The sequence below is a fragment of the Balearica regulorum genome, chromosome 11, assembly GCF_011004875.1.
Source record: "Balearica regulorum gibbericeps isolate bBalReg1 chromosome 11, bBalReg1.pri, whole genome shotgun sequence".
Lineage (NCBI taxonomy): Eukaryota > Metazoa > Chordata > Aves > Gruiformes > Gruidae > Balearica > Balearica regulorum.
In genome coordinates, this window is record NC_046194.1 from 10,158,084 (window position 1) to 10,179,537 (window position 21,454).

General features: G+C 46.7%; 3 protein-coding genes across 6 annotated transcripts in view; 1 reads left to right on the forward strand and 2 right to left on the reverse strand.

The window, feature by feature from the left end:
• SLC6A14 (solute carrier family 6 member 14) overlaps positions 1-21,426 on the reverse strand; it is a 100,370-nt gene extending 78,944 nt beyond the window's left edge. Inside the window, exon 1 of one of the 3 annotated variants that reach the window (XM_075763228.1) lies at positions 18,514-21,426. In XM_075763228.1, the coding sequence (XP_075619343.1) occupies positions 18,514-18,528 (15 nt within the window). In that variant the 5' untranslated portion in view covers positions 18,529-21,426. Of the gene's footprint in view, positions 1-4,847; positions 4,990-18,513 lie in introns of those variants that run through there. The other 2 variants (XM_075763230.1, XM_075763232.1) reach the window with 2 other exon arrangements.
• AGTR2 (angiotensin II receptor type 2) lies at positions 1,539-4,985 on the reverse strand. 2 transcript variants are annotated; one of them, XM_010308752.2, is made up of 2 exons: positions 4,848-4,985; positions 1,539-3,159 (listed from the first exon to the last, which is right to left on the reverse strand). In XM_010308752.2, exon 2 carries the CDS (start codon positions 3,084-3,086, stop codon positions 1,968-1,970), a length of 1,119 nt encoding a protein of 372 aa, XP_010307054.1. In that variant the 5' UTR covers positions 3,087-3,159; positions 4,848-4,985; the 3' UTR covers positions 1,539-1,967. The 2 variants fall into 2 exon arrangements, with proteins under 2 accessions (XP_010307054.1, XP_075619367.1); XM_075763252.1 differs by having other exon boundaries at positions 1,539-3,210; positions 4,848-4,981.
• On the forward strand, positions 13,764-15,047 carry LOC104640409 (uncharacterized). The gene has a single exon (XM_010308753.2). The coding sequence runs from the start codon at positions 13,764-13,766 to the stop codon at positions 15,045-15,047; it is 1,284 nt and encodes a 427-aa protein (XP_010307055.2).
• Positions 21,427-21,454: the final 28 nt, after the last annotated feature.

The window sequence follows — 21,454 nt, forward strand, 5'->3', positions numbered from 1 at the left end:
GTCCGAACTGACGTGTGGAAAACACGCAGTCTGTGCTTACACTCAGGACAGGTACAGCTGAAGCACAGGCACCACTGGGTTCAGATGGTGTAGTTTAGCTTTTGTTTCGAGACTACAAAGATGCCATTTGATGGCACAGTTGTGTTCATTACTGACCTGTATTGCAGCAAAGGTAAAAAGCCTCCACAACCTCTTATTACTTCCCTGAGCCTGCCACTTTGAACACCTGGTAATTTTCTTAGTATGCTGATTTGTTTTGCTGTAGCATGACTGCGTTGTTGTGCTCATTGCTAAGCAATTAACAGTTTGTCCTTCCAGAAATATCTGACGCCCCAGACACTATTAGCTCCTCAGAACATTTTCAACAAAAACATTCCAGGGCAGACGCATTAGCAGCTCTTTTACTTTCTGGGACAAGCATCTCTCCAGCTACATACCCAGTCACAGAACACCAGAGCAGGACAGGGAGAAGGGGTCATTTGTGATCAAGCCCCCGTTGTGCCAAGTTCTGCATAAACTTTTCATCTCGCATCACTCAGACTGGCACATTTCTTGCATAATCCCATTTTCACAGGCACCAGTGAAGAAACTTAACAGTGAAAGATGGCTCCTGCACCAGGTTCCCACAGCTTTCAAATACCAACCAATGTTGGGACTTCCAGGGAGGCCAGACTCCTGGTTATCCAACCGGCAGGTATAATTTCTGTCCCATGGACCCAAAACAGCTAATGCAAGCCTCGAGTAACTTGTCAAAAAGAATTCCCTGAAGCTAATGATCTTTTGGTCACCCTGGGTCACCCGGCCTAGGGACAACATGCTGGCAATTGGACAAGGTGCTAACAGATCCCTCTTTCAGATTGAGCCTATCAAACATGATCTTTTCTGAAGGGTCCAAAAGGACCAGTACCTCTCCAGCAAATGAAAATTTCAAATAATCATCAAAAGCAACCTCAAAATAGAATCAATATTTGCCAAATACTCTCCCCCCTCCCCTTTCTTTTACTTACAAATGAGTAAACTCCCATACTGAGATGTAGGAAAGTCTTAAGAGTCAGGCGATGGTTTTGCTTCAGAGACTCTTTGTGTCAAGATAGAGTCACTTAGACTTTCTGTACACAGTACCCCAAAATTACAGTAGTAATTGACATTTAAAATTCAAAAAGTCTAGACAATCAGCAAGTCCTTTTCCTGAAGGCTGCTGGACAGTGCGCGGGACTCAGCATGCCCACGCAGCAGTGGAACATAGCGTGTTTGGCTCCTGGGGCATTACTATCAAAAGTGACCACATTGAATTAAAGCAAAGGACCATCTGGCCTGAAAACCTGCTATGAGAAAGGTATAAAAACATGCACGTGGTTGTACTTTCCCCCAAGAATACTCTCCTGCCTCCAGCAGTTTGCAGAAATGTGTCTTCACCTGTTCTCAAGATCCCAGGTCTAAGCAAGCAGGAGGTATACGTGATGCATTTTACATATGACATCTCTAGGCATGTATTTTAAAAAATACATATAAATATATATAAAATAAAGGTAAAAATATTTTCTTACAGATAGGTACAGAAGTATCTGCACTGCTTTATTTACACATTCTCTAGTGAGAATCTCTTTTAGAAAATCAGCTTAGGATGTAATACTCAGCGCCTACACAACTGTAGCTGTCGTGCAATTGCTCTTTGATATATTTTGTCTTTTTGTGTTACACTAAACACTGGCCTGATCTCCACTGCTCCACAAGCTGATATTTAAAATGCCATCAATATATTTATTTGCCAGAATCTTCCCTCCATGTAAAACTTGAGTGCTCATTGCAGAAAGGAAGGAAGAATAAATCCCTATGTATGAGAAAACCAGAGTCTCCTTCCAACAGCTGGTGAATGAACAGGCACAAAACAAAGGGAACAGGAGAGAGGAGCATCACCGCTGCAAGGACAGCCAGCTGCATTATTGCCCCACATCATGACCCAGTGCCTACAGCAAGGACTCGGGCTCCCCTTCCCTGCCCATGGGGGTCTCAGCATCTCTGAAGCAGCTCCCTTTCCTCAAAGAAGAGCTCTCTTGATGGCTGTTGAACTGATAAACTCGTCGCTTAAACAAGCGATGGAGCCTCTCCTGGAACTGGTTCCCAATAAAGCAGTACAGCAAAGGGTTGATGCAACTGTTGGCAAATGCCATGCAGATGCCAAATGGCAGTGCTGTGTCGATGATCCCTGTCACGTCACAGTTGATGATGATGTTCATATGGGCCAAGGCATCCAAAAAAGTTAAAATGTGGAATGGGAGCCAGGAAATTAAGAAGGCCACAACAACAGCAGCCACCAGCTTTAGGACTTTGTCCCTCTTCTGCTTGTTTTTCCCAAAGTCCTGTGCTTTGAGCAAGTGCCTTCTGATCCACATGTAGCACGTGGTGATCACTGTCAAGGGGATGAAGAAGCCAAGTGCATTTTTCAGGAAGGCTGTTGCCACAGACCATTTTGCAAAATTCTCATGAGGAAAGGCCATAATGCAAGCATTGACCCCCAAGCTTTCAATGTAATGAGTGTCACGGAAATAAAAAGTTGGGAGGGAAGACAAAGAGGCAAGGCCCCACACAACCAATGCTATAAAATAAGCTTGTTGTGGAGTTCTTCTTTGAGAGCGAATAGGATGGACAATAACGTGGTACCGGTCCACGCTCATGCATGTAATGAAAAATATACTTGCAAACATGTTCAAGCACAGGACAGAACTGGAGATTTTGCACATGAGAGAGCCAAAGAGCCAGTTGTACCCCTGTGCGTAGTAGGTAGCCCAGAAGGGAAGGGTGGCGAGGCACAGCAAATCCGCCATGGCCAGGTTGAAAATGTAGATATTAGCAACTGTTTTGGGGCCACTGTGACGACAAAGTACCACAACCACCACGCTGTTGCCAACCAACCCCAGAACAAAAACCACAGAGAAGAGTGCTGGAATTAGTGAAAACTGATAATCTGAAGAGGTAAGTGGGCAGGGAGGGGGTGAGCGCAATGCAGCCGATGAGTTTGTCAGTGCTGTATAGAGGACTTGAAGAGTTTCTCTGGTGGTAACGACCAAGGAGTAGTTGCTCTGCATGTTGGTGCTGGTGGAAAGGGAGGTCCTGCACGAAATTCATGTGCTAGCAGCACTTTTCTATCACATTGCTCACCTGCAGATCAGAAACTGTGTGTCAGACATGCACTCTGCAGCCGTCTTAGCTCTGGAATCACATAGTCACAATAAAATAAAAACAATTTAAAATTATGTCAGTAAGCTGAGTGCTGAAATGCCAGGCAACCCCGCTGGACTCCTTTCTTCCATCCCACTGACAGAACACAATTAGCCCTAGAGAGGTCACTGCACTTTTTTAATTAGCCTAGCAGAGAAGCAAGCAGCTGGGTTTTATCTGTGATTACAGATGGTGCTTTCTGTGGCCAGCAGAGCAGAAAGATTATTGACTCAGGAGCTGGAGATACTTTGGGAACTTCTGTGACCAAAGGCAGCACTGAAGGTCCTTGTGATCCTTTTCTCAGCTTTCTCATACTATTTCCAGCACTCTGCACCATCACAATAACATAGAAAGGCAGCACTCGCCAGTGGGGATCAGGTACTTCACACCTGAGGGTCTCCTGGGACTTCACAGACATGAAAGCAGCATTTTAACAAGGAAAGCAAGCTTTGACCTTTTTTTTGGTTCACAGGGCTGGATACAAAGACACTGAAGAGTCTTTGCAAAATGTCATTTGCTGTCAGAGTCCTTCTCAAAGCAAATCTGCATGTCCTGCCCTCATGACAGCTTTTAATCAGAAGAGTAAAAGAAATATTTGCAATGTGGATACAAGTAAGAGACAGTCAAGTACTCAGTCCTTGCAGGCATTGCTTTTAACAGTGGTATTTGCCATTCACTTAGAAAGATCAGGACTGGGTTTCAGTAGGGGAAACTCAAGCTACAAAACTGCTAAAATAGGAGGCTTAATTGACAGGTCGGTCTGTCTTTGTTCCAGTTCAACAGCTCATGTCTGCACTCCAAGCAGAACATTTTTCAAACTGTAAGACTTTATAGTCAATAAAGAAGATATCATATTCAAATATTTTATTTTACATAATAGAAAGAGACAATTCCTGTTTAATTAAATCCTTATGGAACCAGTCAGGCATTTAAGAATTCTCGAAGGGCCCTAAAAACAACAGAAATTTTGTCCAAGACAAGACAATAGAATTCGGTAATGATCTCTCATTTAACAGAAGGCAACTGATCATTTCAAATGTGCTTTTCTGTATTAACAGTTTAGTATACCATAGCTTATAATTTGCTCAATGCAACATATGCAATATGCTACTTTGAATATACTGACAAAAAATTAACTTTTATTATATTGTCTCAACAATGAAAATTAAATAGGAGAATATTAACGTACATTTCTGCAGAGTGCTGGTATTTAAAGTTCCAAATACTTGATCACAAGCCCACGTTCTGTAATCTTAAATCTGGTCTTAAACCAGAGAAAAGCTTTTTGTTTGGGGACGACAAAGAGAGACAGGAGAGGATCTGGAGCCCCATTTCACCATTAAATCTTATGCCCCTCACTTTAACCTGCAGAAGCTGAAATCTCAGAACTAGTCATAAAGCATTACATATCTTCCTTAATTCTAATAGACAGACCACATGATAATTAATTTCAGCTACATTACTGAGAACAAGGTTTCATTGACAAACATGCTCCCCCCCCCCGCACATGAACTGGCTTAGAATCTGCTTCTAAACTAGTCATTCCTAGTATTACTTAAGACACAATTTTATCATAAATCGAATCAAATCAATGGAAATAATGTTCTAACAGCAGATAGAAAACATACCTCTCAAACCTCACATTTTTCTGGATGTAGCTCTAGAATTTCATGCTTCTTTTTTCTGTTTTCCTTCTAGCGAGTATCACCACCAGCAATCTGCTCTCTCATATCTTCCGTTTTCCTACTGGGAGACTTTAACCTACATAACTCGAGAACTGAAATATGAATGCCTGCCAGCTTCTTTTCCTTTGGAAGCAAAACAGTTTGAGAATCCCCCTTTCCAAGGCCACGTGAGCATGTGCAGTAAATCAGGAGAGAGGAACAAGACGACTGAAAAAAAAAAAAAAAGGAAGCAAGAAAGAAAACAGAATTTCACACAAATATCTCGGTGGGTTTCTACTGAAGCTCTTGGGCCAGGAAGATACAACCACATGCAAGCCCCTTCTGCTCCCCAGGTATACATGCAACATGTGTGAGCCTCCGTGCAAGGATTCATGCATCTCTGAGGGCAGGAGAATTCCCATGCACTCTATGGAGTCCCAGCACTTTCTAATACATTAGAGAGTGGAATAGGCTGTTAGTCCTGGCAGAGCTGACCATAATGCAAACACAAAGAGACAGAAAGCGGAGGAACATTACAGCATTCACACCAGTATTGCCTGTGTAAGGGAGCAGATCCTCTCTCCCAGTCAAGAGGACAGGAAAGTCACTGCTCACGTCCTTGCAAAGGTACGCACACTGCTCGAACCAAGGAGCGCAGCAGGACAAATCCACGTGGCAGAGAGCAGGCTTGGCTCTGAGGCTTCACTGAGGTAGCACACGACCAAAGAGAGCAGATCGGCAAGGCTGCATGCTCACACCAACTTCCCATTCACAGAAAATGGAGTTTTTATGTCTGCTTCTTCCTCGTGTCATGCTCCGCCTGGTTCCAGCCTCCTCTCCCTGGAAGGAGCTCCAAGGAAGCTGCTGGAGGATAAGCACTGGGGCAAAGTAAGCATCCGTAAGCCTTAAACATTTTGCCCTGATGCCCTGACTGTGATCTTCTTCTGCAGTAGCAGCCCATCTACTGGGGACATGTGTGTTGTGCTCCCCAGGCAAAGCTGCACGTGCAAAGCAACCACAGAAGTCCTTGCCAGTGACATGTCCCTTTGCCCCAGCCAGGTGCTGCTGGCTGGCTGTCCATCACCAGCTGGGGCTGGACCCAAGCTCATCCCATTCTTTGAGCACTGGCCGAGCCTTGCAGTGAGGGGTATCCAACCGTGGTGGCTTGGGGGAACCCTGGTGCCTGCCTTGTTTTGGGACTGTGCAGCAGCGCACCAGGGGCAACAGGCATCACAGGGTCTATAACCAGCTCTGCTTACACCAAGGTGACCCAGAAGAGAGATGAACAGGGAAAGGAGCCTTTTACCAGCATCTTCAGGACTCAGCAGGCTGTGGAGAACAAACTCACCTTTCTGCCCAGCTGTATCTTTGACCTAGAAAGAGCTGAAGAGCATGCTGGAAAAGCTCATCAGCAAACTCATATACATCCCCTGGAGGAGAGCACTATTTCTTAAGGCAGGGAGAGGACTCCTTGGCAGCTTTTGGCTTTATCTATCTCATATTAAGAGTCCAGCTCTTGGCATTTTCTGTGCAAGAGGAAACTGGGTTATTTAAAAATGGGGAAGCCCATGCAGCATTTCTATTTATCACAGTGCAGCTTCACAGACACAATGACAAAGCAGTCAGTGGTCAGGACTGTCAGGCTGCAAGCATGCCCAGTGCCTGTGCTCGGGGCAAACACTGGAAGGGAAAGAAAGCTGAAATTGCTCAATGAAATGACATGCTGAGAGCCGATAAAACAGAAACAGACCCAAACATCACAGGTATCTTGAGTGAGGGTAGTACCAAATCACTGCACAGGATGGAAGACCTCATCTGTCCCAAAGGCTCAAGCACTGTGTGTCACAGTTAGAGTTAGACAACACACATGTCAGCACATCCTTGTTATCTCGAGATATATATGAACATCCCCAATGCACACACTCACCCATTCCATAAATGTTTAGTTTGATTTTGGGGCATCCCTTCCTCTTCCTTTTCCCACTCATTCCTCCCCACTCTCATTTGAGGTTGTTATGGAAAAGGCAGAGAAGGAGAGAAGACGCCCTGGAACCACTGAAATTTGCATTGCTCAACAAAAAATAAAGAACATTTGTAAAGGAAACACTAACATCCATAATAGCTTGGGGGCTGAAAAAGTAAAAACTTAACCAAAAAGCTCTAAGATTGAAGATTGGCACTCAGTTCCCACATAACACAACCACTAGCAGGAGACTTGTTTTGCTCAAGAGGTGTTAAACAGATGATGCACCTCCTAGAGACACGCTGCAAAAACTCTGTTCTTTCTTCAAACATCTACCAAGCAGGTCAGCAGGGGCATGTGGGACGTGCAAATGCAGAGGTGACATGTCCTTCTACAAAGGAGAAGAAATGCACCTGTACATACCCCGCCTCAGGTCCAGAGGACTGCTGGCTCTCGGGTGAGTGACCTGAGATATCAGCACTCACTCTGACCCATATGTATTCAATTTTTTACTAACAGTATGTGACAGGACACCCTCAGCCAGAAATTCTTGCTGCTGCTTGCTTTACACACAAACAACCAGTGAAAGATCTTGCCCCATTCCTTTGTCAAACACCTAGCATGCTTTGTACGCAGGGGAAAATGTCAAATGCATGAGAATGTTTATTTTGCAAAGATAACAAACACAAATTGTTTAGGTTTAAATATAACATTTTCCTTTCCAGATGCACTTTTGATCCCCACACATACTGACTGTCTATTCTGTTCTACCTCCAAAACTGAAACTTTGTGCTGGGTTCATAACTCTTAGCAGAAGAGGGGGGTCATCCCTCAGGCTGCCCTTTGCCAAATCCTGCTCCCATTCTTACCCCCGCCAGTGCTCAATGCATCTGATTCCTTATCTGACCCTAAGTTCTCACTCCAAAGCACCATTTAGCCAATGTACAAAACCCCTCCCTCTTCTATTCCCCCCACTACTTCTTTCTTCCTCCCGCTATTTCTGACATTGCCTGTACATGAATGGCTGTGAAACAGAAGGTACACCTGATACGGATGCCCAAGTTGTCCATGCACAAGCCATACTTGTGCCATGTGGTGCTGCAGCTGAGCTAATGCCCCCTGAGCTCGTGGGACATGTTTGTCCACAGCCAGGCTGGTAAATCCAGCACATGGATCTGCTGCATTAGAGCCCAGCACACAGCTCAGTGCAGGCGCAGTGTCTTCAGCCTTTTTACCATTCATCTGGCTGCAAAGTTACGAAAGCTGGGAGTTTTCACCACAAGACGACCTGTTTGATGTTAAATGGTGAGGAGTTAGTGCTTCCTGGGGCACGCATTTGGGGAAGTATTTTATGCATGCCTTTTATACCAAGGGAAAAAAATCATAAAGAGAAGCAAGAATGTTTGCTGCATATCCACATACAGCACTCAGGTTTACCTTTCCATTCTCAAGCCCGCGTACCAAAAGCGGTCACTAGAAGTGTTTAAAAAAAAACCCAAACCAAACCCAAAAAACCAAAACAAACACCCACAATTCAAATAGCAACTTCTGATCAATTGTGCAAAAAAATAATGGATTCATGCTCCCCGAGTTCTAGGTCTTGGTTTTTGCAAGGAAGTGCTGCTGTCAGGGATGGAATATTCTGAACAGGCAGCATATCCAACTGTGCCAGCAGACTGTGAAGCCAGCTCTTGAGGTTAAACCTTGCCAGCCTGCAAATCCTCAAAGCAATGTGGGATCCAGATGCAGACTGTATTCATGGGCTTGATTTCTTCTTTTTGAGAAAGCAAGAGGGGAAAAAAATCTCTCATAAATGTGTTCCCCAGGATGCATAACCCAACATAGGTCAGTATGGCTCTGAGCCCTTTGGTGCTGATTTACAGCAGAATGCCCTGACTACCTGGTCCCGGGGCTGGCAGCAGGAGCTGGGGACCCAGCACCCACACTCCACCACGTCAGTGATGATTTCCATTGTGCCGAACGACAGGCCTTTTGTACACAGGCACTGAAACCGTCCTGCCTGCAGCCGAGTTCTCCCAGCACTCCATAAACTTTTATATGCATTCCTCGTTCCCGCATTTGTTTGTTTAAAGGTTTCTGTAGGGATTAATTACTCAGTCTTGCAAGTAAGATTGAAGTATCATCTCCCTCGTCGTTCCCCAGCCCCAGAGCACTCCTGCAGAGAAGGCTGCTTTCTCGCATGCTTTTTGGGGCTTTAGGGAGGAGAGCTGTTGCGAGCAGCAATCAGTTGAAAACTGATGGCCGAGGCAGCAAGTCCCGCTCACACTCAGCATCCGTGGTTTGAGCCTTGGCATGCTGGGTCTTAACGCCGTCTCACGTACCTCTGAAGCATGATCAGTTCTGACAGTGAGTGTCTGCAAGCCCAGTGTTTTGGCCAGGAAGGAGAACTACTAGGCTTTTTTAAAGGGAAGACCTTGGTCAGTGTTTCACTTTCCCTCCTGAAGCCACAATTCCACATGGAAGCACTGAGCAGGCCTGAGGAAAGCCCTACGTTTCCACTTTGCAGCAGCGGTGAACACAAGAGCCATCCCAGCCAGGACCCGTCTGGGTATCAGAAAGCTCTGGTCCCATTTACCTGCAGGAAGAAGTCAGGTTTTGTAGCAGTTCAGTGTCTAGAGTGTGGCACAGGCAGTTTGGAAGCAAGCAAGACACCCTTTCCACCTCCAGCATGCAGAAAACTTTTCCAGAGCATTTCTTTTATGAGATGTTTGTGTCCAGCCGATAGCATTGCCAAGACTAAGATTATCTTCCATGACATTGTTTGTTCAAATAATTGGCCATAAGCATTTTACAAGTTACTAAAAGTAGTAAAGAAAACAAGCACATAAATGACTTTGAAAACATGCTGCCCTTGTTGCTATTAAAGGCAGCGGATGCACACGCGCTCTGGCACCGCTGCCCACTCTCAAAGGGAGCACTGCAGCACTCGGCCAGAGCTCCGTTCCTGAGTGCACACGGCTTCAAGCCATGGCCCCAGATAACGATAAACCACCAGGCACCAGGGCTTGCCCACAACGGGCATAGAGCCCAAATCCCGCTGACACTGCTGTGGCCGAAGCACAGCATTTCAGCAGCTGAGACCTGCTCAGCCAGATTGCAATGGGAACCCACATTCACCTTTCATAAAGAACAATTTTTCATGACAGGTGATTTTCTCCTGCTCACTTCTCCCAGACCAGCTGCTGTGATGACCAGCAGAAGTCAAGATGTTGATGCCCACAGCTTGTGGGAGAGAGCTCCCTCCTGTCTAACTTCTGCTTTATTAGTATTAATATATGCATATATAACCCAGCATTTAAAGGGTATGGGAGCATACTTCACATTTCTTTTTAGGGTCTCATAGTGATTTTTTAGGAACAGCTAGGACTCCATGTCCAGTTTTATAGAGCTACAGAGTACCCAGGGGGTCTCTTTCCAGAGATCTTTTAAAAATAAAAATCTTTCTTCCTTTGCTGTTTTGAACTGTAGTCACTGCAAGCATCATTTCCCACTTTTTAAGTGTTTTTGTCAGGAATTTCTCTTATGTACCAAAAATGCTGAGATGATACACATGAAAGAGAGTTCATCAGCTAGATAAAGCTTTGGGGAAGTAAGAGTATTCCTACCACTTGGGTATTCCAGCTTCTTTAATCCTTCTTTTATCAACAAACTATTAAGTGATTCTGCTCACTCCACCTTTACCCACCAGAAAGTTTAAAGAGAGCAAAGCTTGCTTCTTTAACTCTTTAGACTAGCAAGACCATCCCAAAGTGGATGTTTGGACTGCTTGTATCAAACCTTGATCCTGTAAAGAGAATATAGCTCCTTAAAATCTACAATATTAGGCAAGGCTCTTGACATCAGCTACAAACAATTTCTGAAGTGGGTCTGCTGGGCTATAAATCCCAAATATCAGCTAAATCAGTGACTGAAGACAAAATATAATCATGGTCATGCCATAGGTGGAATACATTTTAACAGAAGACCTGCAGTGTCTCAGCCTTTCCATTAAAGCTGGAAGGATGAGCCACCTGAGCCAAAACACGATGCGCTCAAGAAAACTCTCCCAGCAGATGGAGCGAGACAACCAAAATCTCTGCATGTGGAGCACAAAGAGCTGAGCCTCAAAAAGACAGCCCACGAGCTGAATGCTCATAATTCAATGGACTGTAGTGGGAAAGTATTTGTCAAAAAAGTAGCTAGGGAGAAAATTCATGTGGTTGTTCTTCTCAAGAACCATATCTTGTCTCTGTAGCATCTGATGTGGTAGTGATGCTAGCTACTGCTGACTGCAGCGATGATGCTCAGGAAGCAGAAACCGGACAGGCAATGTGGAGTGCTTCTTGCAAAGGAGCACCGGGCACTGCAGCACACACAGGATATACCCATGATCATTATCTTGATCAACAGTCTGCCCCCAGCAAAAGTTTAGCTCTCTAAAGTGTTGAGTGATGGTACACCGCTGCATTGCTTCCACCCCAAGGGCAGCTGCAACCAAAGCTGTCACTAGTAAGTGTGGCCCAGGCAGCAGCCTCATCCGAAATCCTGGCAAGGCAGCTACCACCCCCTGTGCTTCATGGAAATGTTACAGGGAGCACCCGGAATTGCGAGACCCATGACAAGGTGTAAAAATCTGATCATTTTGATACTTACAGGCTTCCTTGGGCCTACAGGCTCTGAAGCAAGGAGACATTCTGCAGCTCTGTGGACCTGTTTCACCACTATGTTTTAGTCCAGTTAAGCAACATCTGGCAATGATGAGCTCTAAGAGCTGCATGCTTTTGGTCTCTGAAAATTTCCAACATGAAATCAAGGAGAATTAGAGAGAGCACTGGGCTAGAACATGGCAACACTGCTAGAATTACAACCAGAAATAAAGCCTGTGTAGAATAAAAAGGACACTAGAGCAAGCGATCCATCTTCAGCCTGAGCTACAAAACTTCAGCTAGAGGTGAGACCATTCCTAGCAGACAAAGAGCAGTTCACTCATCCTGCACAGAGACCAACAGAAATCTGTCTCCTTCACAGGGATACATGGACAAAGTTATGGAGCAATGGATATTCACAGCTGTGCTGCAGCAGGAGGTAAGAGACACCACGGAGATCCCATCAGCAGGACACCACTCCAAAGTGATATCCTCAAAGGAGCAGTCCCAGCTGAGCCAGGAATACAGAAAACAAAGATTCACCCACCAAAACCTTCAGTGTGGCCCCAAACGTGAGTAGTTGGATGGGGCGAGCAGTGCATGTTTCCACCTTCCTCCGGGGCTCCTTGGCAAGGTGCCATCACCACTGCTCTCAGGGTGAAAACCAGCTTTTGGCCCCTAGTAACACTGCAGCAAAGCCTGTCTAACTAAATGAATGATGTTGTTTACAGCTAGAAGATGGTCTCCATTACACAACGCAGCCATCCCAGCCAAGCTTACAGGGAGAAGCTGTTCTTTGAGGGGGTTGTTGCTTGAAAAAATGAAGAAGAAAACAGAACTAGCTGAAGCCAACACAGTGATTTAACAGCACAGGAAACATAATCTGCTTCTGCCGAGAAGACAATGGATCTGCAGATTTTTCCAATTCACACATACTGTTGGGCATATCATATACTTGGTTTTTAGCCACTGTCTGGACAGCTAGTGGAGCAGGGGAGAGAAAGGAAACCCAAATCTGTAAAACATGAAAAAGAAAAAAGCTGACATAGACCATGAAATTTAGAGCAAGGAAATGCACCTGCAGAGATGGGGCTGAGAGAAGGTGCTTCAAACTCATCAAAAACATGAGAACTCCAGCAGATAGAAGTGAGCGGGAAAACAAAAATTAAGAGGGGAAAAAAAAAAAACAAGAGCAGCAACTGTGTCACTGGTTGCTCTGCTGACATGTCAGCTGCAAGGCCTGGGTCTAGTGCTCTTGGCATCGTAAGCAAAATAATCAGCCTGCAGATTGCTGATCCCTGGCTGCTGGGTGCATCAATCAGCTCCCCGACTGCACTTTTCCTTTGCACTCTGGGTACAGGATGAAAACCAGGGAGGGCCCCAAGGACATGGGCTTTTAGGGACCCAAGCCCAGCTCCAGCTGCTCAGTGACATCTTCAGACCTGCTGGAGACAGGCAGCGCGCCCCTGGGGTGCTCTGCGTTTTGCCCACGGGGATCATCTTTTACCACTCAGAGATGGCTCAGGGCTTATCCCGAGAAGAGGGTCCACCAGGACACAGCACTCCCCTGCACATTCCGGGCTGGCAGGGAGTGGGAGGCTTGCACAGCTCCTGGCAGTGTCCCGTTTTACTGCAGAGGAGTCACAGTCATTGACAGGGCTGTGCTCAGGGCTCAGTCGCGGCTCTTTCCTCAGCATCCAGATCACAGCCTGAGTGAGCCTGAGGCATCTGCAGCATGTGTAGCCGCACCAGGGTGAGAGGCCCCCATCTCACATCTGGGTGGCAGAGCTGCTCTCAGCTGCCTTTGCTGAAGCCCTAACTGGAGAAAAATACAAAAATGCCCCTCCAAAACAGAGGAGTTTTGCGCAAACTGCCAAGCAGATCCTTGGAACAGTGATCAACCCAGGAGTATGAGCCTCTCCTGGACAGATCTCGAGGGAAGTCTGTTACCTGCTGCTGTTTATGGAGGGCAGGAGGTGGGAAAAGCCATTGTCAGACCGTGATGCTCAGCTGAGAAATCTCCCTGCCTCTCAGTAATGCTCTTTACAGCAGGGCGGCATTTAATCAGCTTTTATCTGCCTAAAGACTTGATCCCCATTGGTCTGCAGCAGGAAGAACCAAGTAATTTATTTTCACTGTGCACTAAAAGCACAGCCCAACCGACGCTGCAATGCTTGCGGTTCACCTATCCAAAAGGTACATGCTCTTTTTCTTGCCTCCTTCTCTACTATCCATCAGGTATTAGATGTGGTGGCTGACTTGTGGCTGGTCATGTTCTTTCTTGTTATATTTATATTTACTTGTGCAAAGGCTGGACTGAGTCTGAATATCTCTGATACATGCCCAAGCATGTGCAAATGTGCACCTGAAGAGATTATCCACTGTAGCAGAGCAGGACTGAGAGCCCTCCCTGGAGAAATAGCAGCATCTACTGTCTCTCTAAACCTCTCCAATAATTATTTGCGGATTCTCACAACCAATACCTTCAGAAACCTGACTTTCCTCCACAGCCTCTGGCTAGATGGAAACAATCTGACTTTCCTGTCGCCAGGGACCTTCCACGCTCTCAGCAAGCTGCGAGAGCTGCACCTCAGCAGGAACTCACGTCTCACCTACCTGCACGCAAACACTTTCAGAGGACTATTAAACCTCATCAGCCTGGATTTGTCCCACTGCAACATCTTCGAAATCCACCCACTTCTATTTTCACACCTACCTTCTTTAGAAAGGCTTGATTTAGCCTCCAATAACATGCGGTATGTCCCCCAAGCCTTTAGGAATCTCTCCAGCCTCACAAGGCTGTCCCTGGAGGGCAACCACATAGAAGCCATTGGCAGAGATTCCCTGAAGGACCTGGAAACCCTGTACGATCTGAATCTGAGGAAGAATCGGATATGGATCATTCAAAATGGCGCTTTTAAGAAGCTTCTCAGATTGAGCGTGTTAAATTTAGGACACAACTTCATCGCTGATTTGCCTAATCAGCTTTTCGATGGGTTGATCCAGCTCAAGACCATGCACCTTGAAGCCAACAGAATCACTGCTGTTGACTGCACCTTCAGACATCTGCTGAGCTTGAGAAACTTGTACCTGAACAACAACCAGATCTCCCTGATCTCAGACTCTGCTTTCTTGTACTTAAACAAGCTGCACTTCCTTCACCTGAGCAAGAACAACCTTAGCTCCCTCCCTATCCGCTTGTTCGCTGAACTGCCAAAACTGAAGTATATGTTTTTATCCCACAACCCCTGGAAATGTGACTGCAAGATGCTTTGGTTCTGGCGGTGGACTGCAACACGCAGGGGAGCGATCAAAGGGCTGCACTGTGCCTTCCTGGGCTCTCACAACACCACAGCGCTCGAAGTCCCCCATCCAGGGGACCTGATGGACTGCATGGTGCCACCTGAGCTGGCAAGTGAAGACAAGTGCAGGGTGGCTGGTACCAGCATGGCTCCCAGACCCCCCGCTCTCCCCAGCGAGGTCATCCTGCTGGCATTTGTCTGCCACACGTGGTATTTTGTGAGGGGATGGGTTGCCTCCATGGCCACATTTTGACAATATTTAAAGTGGAGGCCATTTATTTATTTTCTTACTATTTGTTTGTGAACAATGTTCTTCATTACAGGTAGATTTTATATGGAAATAGAGGGATTTTATTATATAGGAATAAACGCTTTCATTCGTGCACAATGCTCAAATCTGAAATGCTAATATCAAAAGTCAATGTAACGTTTACATGCAGAGGAGAAGCTCACATTAGCAAGTTCAGGGCTGGGGCTTGTGCTGGGTGACATGGGGCTGGGAAGCGTGGCCCCACCACAGCTTCTGTCCTCCCCATTTCCTGACTGACCGCAGCCACGTGAGATCTCTTGGGGAAGGGCTGCCTTCCTGCGCTCAGCTCGCACTGGGGATATTGTGAGTACTGCTGAAGTAGGAATAAACTGCATGTGTTCCAGCACATCTGGAGTCCCCAGAAAAGGCTACGTCCATCAGCATCTCTGTGAATGTATGGTAGCTTCCCACAGCTGGCACATGAGATGCTTTGCTCTTAGAATATGAGACAGTGTTGAAGGAGTGAGCAAAAATGTCACCAAGTAAAACATTTTATCGCTCAGCTACTCCTTGCAGTATTGAGCCTCATCTAACACGGGTCTGCATTTACCCCTGCAAAGACCTCATTTGTCTCAGGATGGTCCGTACAAGTTGTGTCTCCCTGCATTCTGTCGACAAGCTCTGGCATGGCATTGCACCAGTGCCATACTCCCAAGCTGCCTCCCTCCAGCTGCTGGGAGACACTTACAGGTCATCATGATGCCTCCATCACAGCAGTATTCACCTTTCTTTCCTCCCCCCCCCCCCCGATTAGCCTTCTCTATTCTCCCAAAAGGAATTTTCTGTTTCTGCGGGTATATTAAAAACAGCCTAAGTCCTGCTGCAGACTATGTGATGCTCCACTAGATAGCTCTCGTGTCAGCTGTGTGCCGCACCAGAGCCACAAGCAGCCACATGGGATGAATCTCATCTACAGTATAAGAAGTTAAACTACACCCCTCTCTCTTCAGTGATTAAATACGGATCACAGTCTCATCTCCACCCTCACTCACTGCACAGCCACTCCAAACATCCCACTCAGTTCTGTGAAACTGGTAAATAAGTGTCCCATGGTGGTACACCAATGCAGAGAAGTTGTACATGCTTCAGCAGCGTGGGTTCAAAGGCACAGCCTTCCTCAAGCCCACACAGAATCATAGAATAGTTTGGGTTTGAAGGGTCCTTTAAAGGTCATCTAGCCCAACCCCCGTGCAATGAGCAGGGACATCTTCAACTACATCAAGTTGCTCAGAGCCCCGTCCAACCTGATCTTGAATATTACCAGGGATGGAACATCTACCACCTCTCTGGGCAACCTGTTCCAGAGTTTCACCACCCTCATTGTAAAAGATTTATTCCTTATATCTAGTCTAAACCTACCCTCTTTCAGTTTAAAACCATTACCCTTTGTCCTATCGCAACAGGCCCTACTGAAAGTTTTGTCCCCATCTAAAAAGATAAGCCTCCTTTAAGTATTGAAAGGCTGCAACATGGAGTCTTCTCTTCTCCAGGCTGAACAACCCCAGCTCCCTCAGCCTGTCCTCACAGGAGAGGTGCTCCAGCCCTTTTAACAGCTTCATGGCCTCCTCCGGACCCTCTCCAACAGCTCCATGTCCTTCTTACGTTGTGGGCCCCAGAGCTGGACGCAGTACTCCAGGTGGGGTCTCACAAGAGTGGAGTAGAGGGGTAGGATCACCTCCCTCGACCTGCTGGTCACGCTTCTTTTCATGCAGCCCAGGACACCGTTGGCTTTCTGGGCTGCAAGCGTGCATTGCCGGCTCATGTTGAGCTTTTCATCCACCAACACACCCAAGTCGTTCTCCTCAGGGCTGCTCTCAATCCATTCTACACCTAGTCTGTGTTGATACCTGGGGTTGCCCCAACCCATGCGCAGGACCTTGCTCTTGGCCTTATTGAATCTCATGTGGGCCCACCTCTCCAGCCTGTCAAGGTCCCTCTGGATGGCATCCCTTCCCTCCAGCGTGTCGACCCACCACTCAGCTTGGTGTCGTCTGCAAACTTGCTGACGGTGCACTTGATCCCACTATGTCATTGATGAAGATATTGAACAGTACTGGTCCAATACAGACCTCTGAGAAACACCGCTTGTCACTGGTTTCCATCTGGATATTAAGGCATTGACCACTACCCCCTGGATGTGACCATCCAACTAATTCCTCATCCACTGAACAGTCCATGCATCAAATTCATATCTCTCCAATTTAGAGAGAAGGATGTTGTGGGGGATGGTGTCAAAGACCTTACAAAAGTCCAGATAGATGACATCCGTAGCTCTTCCCTTGTCCATGGATGCAGTCATATCCAGAAATATTAAGTTTTTTTGGATGCTTTTTCCTTTACACCATTATTGACTTGCAACGTGTTCCTGGCCAGATAACACAACTTGCTGGGCTAAACTTCTGCCTGGCACAGACCCCCTTACAGGGGAAAACCTTTCTGCTCTGCAGAAGCACTTCCCCATGCTGGGTTGCAGGAGCAGCCCCACAGCCTCCAGAATCAGCAGCACCATTTGCCGATGCTCAACCAAGGTGTCTGGTGCTCAATAGTAACCGTGATGACAAATCCTGTCCTTCAGGCACCAGGGACAGTCAATGCTGGGTATTTGCACTTCGCAGATATGGATTTCCTGCAGAGATTAAATTGCACCATAGGTAGAGTGAGTAAGTCTGCCCACAGAGACCTGTCCTGCAGAATTAGCATGGTCTTCCCTTGGCTTTGGCTGCCGGCGCACAGAAGGCATGATCTGCACAGACAGCATTTGTGCCTCATGGTGTCTCTTTGTTTTCCACCTTCAGGAGACTTCAGGAATTTAGTAATTCCTAAAGCCACAGTGAGCAGAGCCCCTGCCGACCACAGCCGCCTCCACTGCTCTGACGTCGCCATTGGCCATGCAGGCTGATGGCAGCACTGCCAGGTTTAAGGAACATTGGCTTTTACCGTTCTTTGGCTTTTTCTCTGAGATGCTTTCAATGACTATTTCTCACCTGATTTCTAAAAACAAGAGCACTTAGATAACATTGCAGAAAGGTGACAAAATTTTCAGGAATTATCACTGTATAAACACTTGCCACAAGACATGCCCAACGTTTACTGAGCACTCACAGAAGGAAGTAACAGAACATGTGTCAGACACACCACATTCGTCCCTGTCCGTAAGAGGAATTACCCCAAGCTGTTAAGAAGTAAGAGAGAAACAAACCTTTGCTTAGTGCTGAAAACACACAAACCAGCACATTTTGACAAGGGAAACCTGGCGTGGAGTGCGGAGTAAGACCAACCTTCACTGTTGCACCAGTGAAGGGACAAACTGGGGCTGCACAACAAAACCACACATGCCACATCTTCCTGGTTATCAGATTTATGATTAGGTTTGTGCAAACTATTCAATGGTCAATACATTTTTGCTTACATTTTGTTTGTGCATTCAGCACCATCCTCACCTTCCTCAGCTTCACGTACTTTGGGAGGTAGTGGAAAAAATCTCCAGTTTGTTTCTTGCTTTTGCATTCCTCTGTGCTAGTGATCTGCAATAGAAAAAGGTAGAAGTTAAAAAACAAGCAAGCAAAACCCACCTCAGCAAATTTTAAACTCTCTACAAAATTAGATGTTTTCCATTGAAAAATATAAATTGGTGAAAAGTTTATATAAAGGAAAGTCTTGTCTCCTCTGGATGCTTGCAGAAAATATTCCTTCCATTTTTAAACCACCACCTTGTTAAACACCCAACAGGAGTGCAACTAAATTGCTTATTCTGTACTACGATAAAGCAGCGATAAGAAAAGACAGATACATGTGGTCACTTCCAAAGTCTAAGAATTTTGACTGTAATTACACTATAACTCCAGCCAGTGCTATAAATCACTAGACCACTGTTTCAGCAGGATGAATGTGACTCTATTTATGGTATATCACTCCATCTTCAGTGAAAATATATGCGATTTCCTGTGAGAAGCTTTGTTTATATATTTTCTTATGAAAAAATTGTACCAGTGGAAAGTTCCCAGCTGGCTGTACAGTGAGACTTTGTGCAATAAATCACCAAGAGGCTTTGCTGGCATTCCCAACACTCTGTGAGCAGCGAGCACTCCCAGCTGGTGCCATCGGATCCCATGCCCTGTCCCCTGCAGCAGCCAGGACTCCTGCATGTCTCCTCTCAGGTACAGCAGCCCCTGTCCAGCTCCCTGCCAAACTCCTCCCTTTCACCTGCCCTGTTTTCATCCTCTACACATAGAAAAATTAAGTCCCTCTCACTCACTAGCCCTCATATCAGCTTTCATCTCTGAAGCCCACACGAGGTATAACAGTACAGAAGAAGCTGCTGCTTCAAATAAACGTGCTCCTCCTTTGCTTTTAACAGAATGCTCCCTGCTGTGCTCTCAGCAGCACCAGCCTCTCAACGTGCTTTGAAGGTCCAGCACCGAATAGCGGATTTGCATCTGTCCATTACAGATGAGGAAAGGTGACATGTGGCTTGCAGCCCAGAAGCACCGGCTGCAGGAAGGGCACAGGAAGAGTTCTGACCAGAGAAAGGGGGCTGAGAAGGAGGCAACATCTCACTCCAACCACCATTTTCAAACCAAGCAAGGAAAATAGAGAAATAGATAATCTTTCAAGCACTAAACCCAAAAGTTTCTCTAAGCAGCTGCATCTCCACACTCTTCTGTCCCAAACTTACAATTCCCAAAGCACCACAGCACTCCACGTTTTCAGGCGTGATTCCCCGTCCTCCACGCTGCAAACCACCTCCACGCTCCCCCGGCCGCCCGACCCTGAGCAGGTCCCCCCGCAGGCCCGTACAGGCAGGACCCGGCCCGCGGGCACTGCTCGCTGCCGGGCAGCGCTCGCCCCGCGGGTGCAGCTGGCTGTAGTACCGAGCGGTCGCCCCTGGATGGCACCCCAGCCCCAGGCTCCTCTCTGTCGCTCCTATGCTAGAGACACATTCACTGCCTGCTGCTACACAGGGGACCCTTGCAGATATCTGGTCGGCCAAAAAAATCTCTCATGGGGTGGAAGCTTCTACTGCACGACCTGTGTGTTTGCAGCGCATCACCTGCGTCACCAGGGACTCATCTGGCACAGGCAGACACCCACATCACCCCACCGCACTGCCAAGGCAGAGCCTTGTGAGCCCCAAATAATCTTACCAATATGATTACACTTAATTACCTGACAAACCTGAAGAGGGGAACAGAGAAGCCATGCGATTCTTACCATGGGCTCCAGATGATCTGTGTAACATCTACTTCAACAGAAATCACTTCCCAGCAGGATCTGCTTCTGCAGCAGTCTCTCATGAAGGACACAAGATCACAGTAAGAGGGGCTTGGGTTTGGGGTTTTTTTCCCCCTCCTTGCTTTAAAAAGAAAAGTGAGGATATAACCACGTACATGGTTCAGAAGCCCTGACAATGTAGCATTGGAACAGAGCTCCTTCACACCAGCACCTTCACACCATAGGATGGTTTGGAGCATGGGATGGGGAATGACACGTTTGGTAGTTGGATTCCCACGCTCCTCCAAGCATTTGGCTTGTGGGAGTTTTGAAGTGGCTTAAACCCACAGCTGTGCCACCCTGTTTGCCCCAGATGATGTCCAAAGAGGAGGCTGGGCACCAACCTGTAATCTGGGTTGATCCACAAACTCATCCCCATTCCATTGGCAGACAAGCTGCAACATGCCTCTTGGACAAACACACCTACCTGTTTTCACCACTGGGGGGAGGAAAAAAAAAAATCATTCCAGATAGGTCAGGAGGGGGACAACCCAAACCAGGTTTATGTAGTTAAGGTCACACATGTTTGTTTACACGACACCAGTCTCACACAAATTGTTCCTGATTTTCACCAAAGTCACTGGTGGTTCTGGGGACTTCTGCACTGTCAGGCCACTGCTTTGACAAAGCTCATGAGATGCCCAGGCTCTCACCCATAGGTTGCATGATTGAAGGAATTGGTGCACTGAGACCACCATGTCCCTCCAGCACCCACCGTGAGTAGGCAAATTCCCCCGCAACAGCTGGTGGCTGCTGGACATCCCCTCCCCCACCACAGCACCTAGAGATTCAAATCATGCCAGACCTGTGTCAGCTACCACTACGCCTCCAGACCTGTGGTTTCTGGAAACAAGCCCCAGCACCATGTCCCTGGCACAGGGAACAACTTTTCTTCCTCCTTATGGGTTTTGCCCTAATGGGTTCTTCTCCTGCACCCGCAGACACCATCACTGGGCACACAGCAAGACTTCAAGAGCAAAGTTTTACAGAAGCTACCACAAAGGCAAAGCCTCACTAAAATGCAGGTTGAGAATAACTGCACTGCCAGTGCCCATTTTAGAAAACAAGAGCTCTTGAAG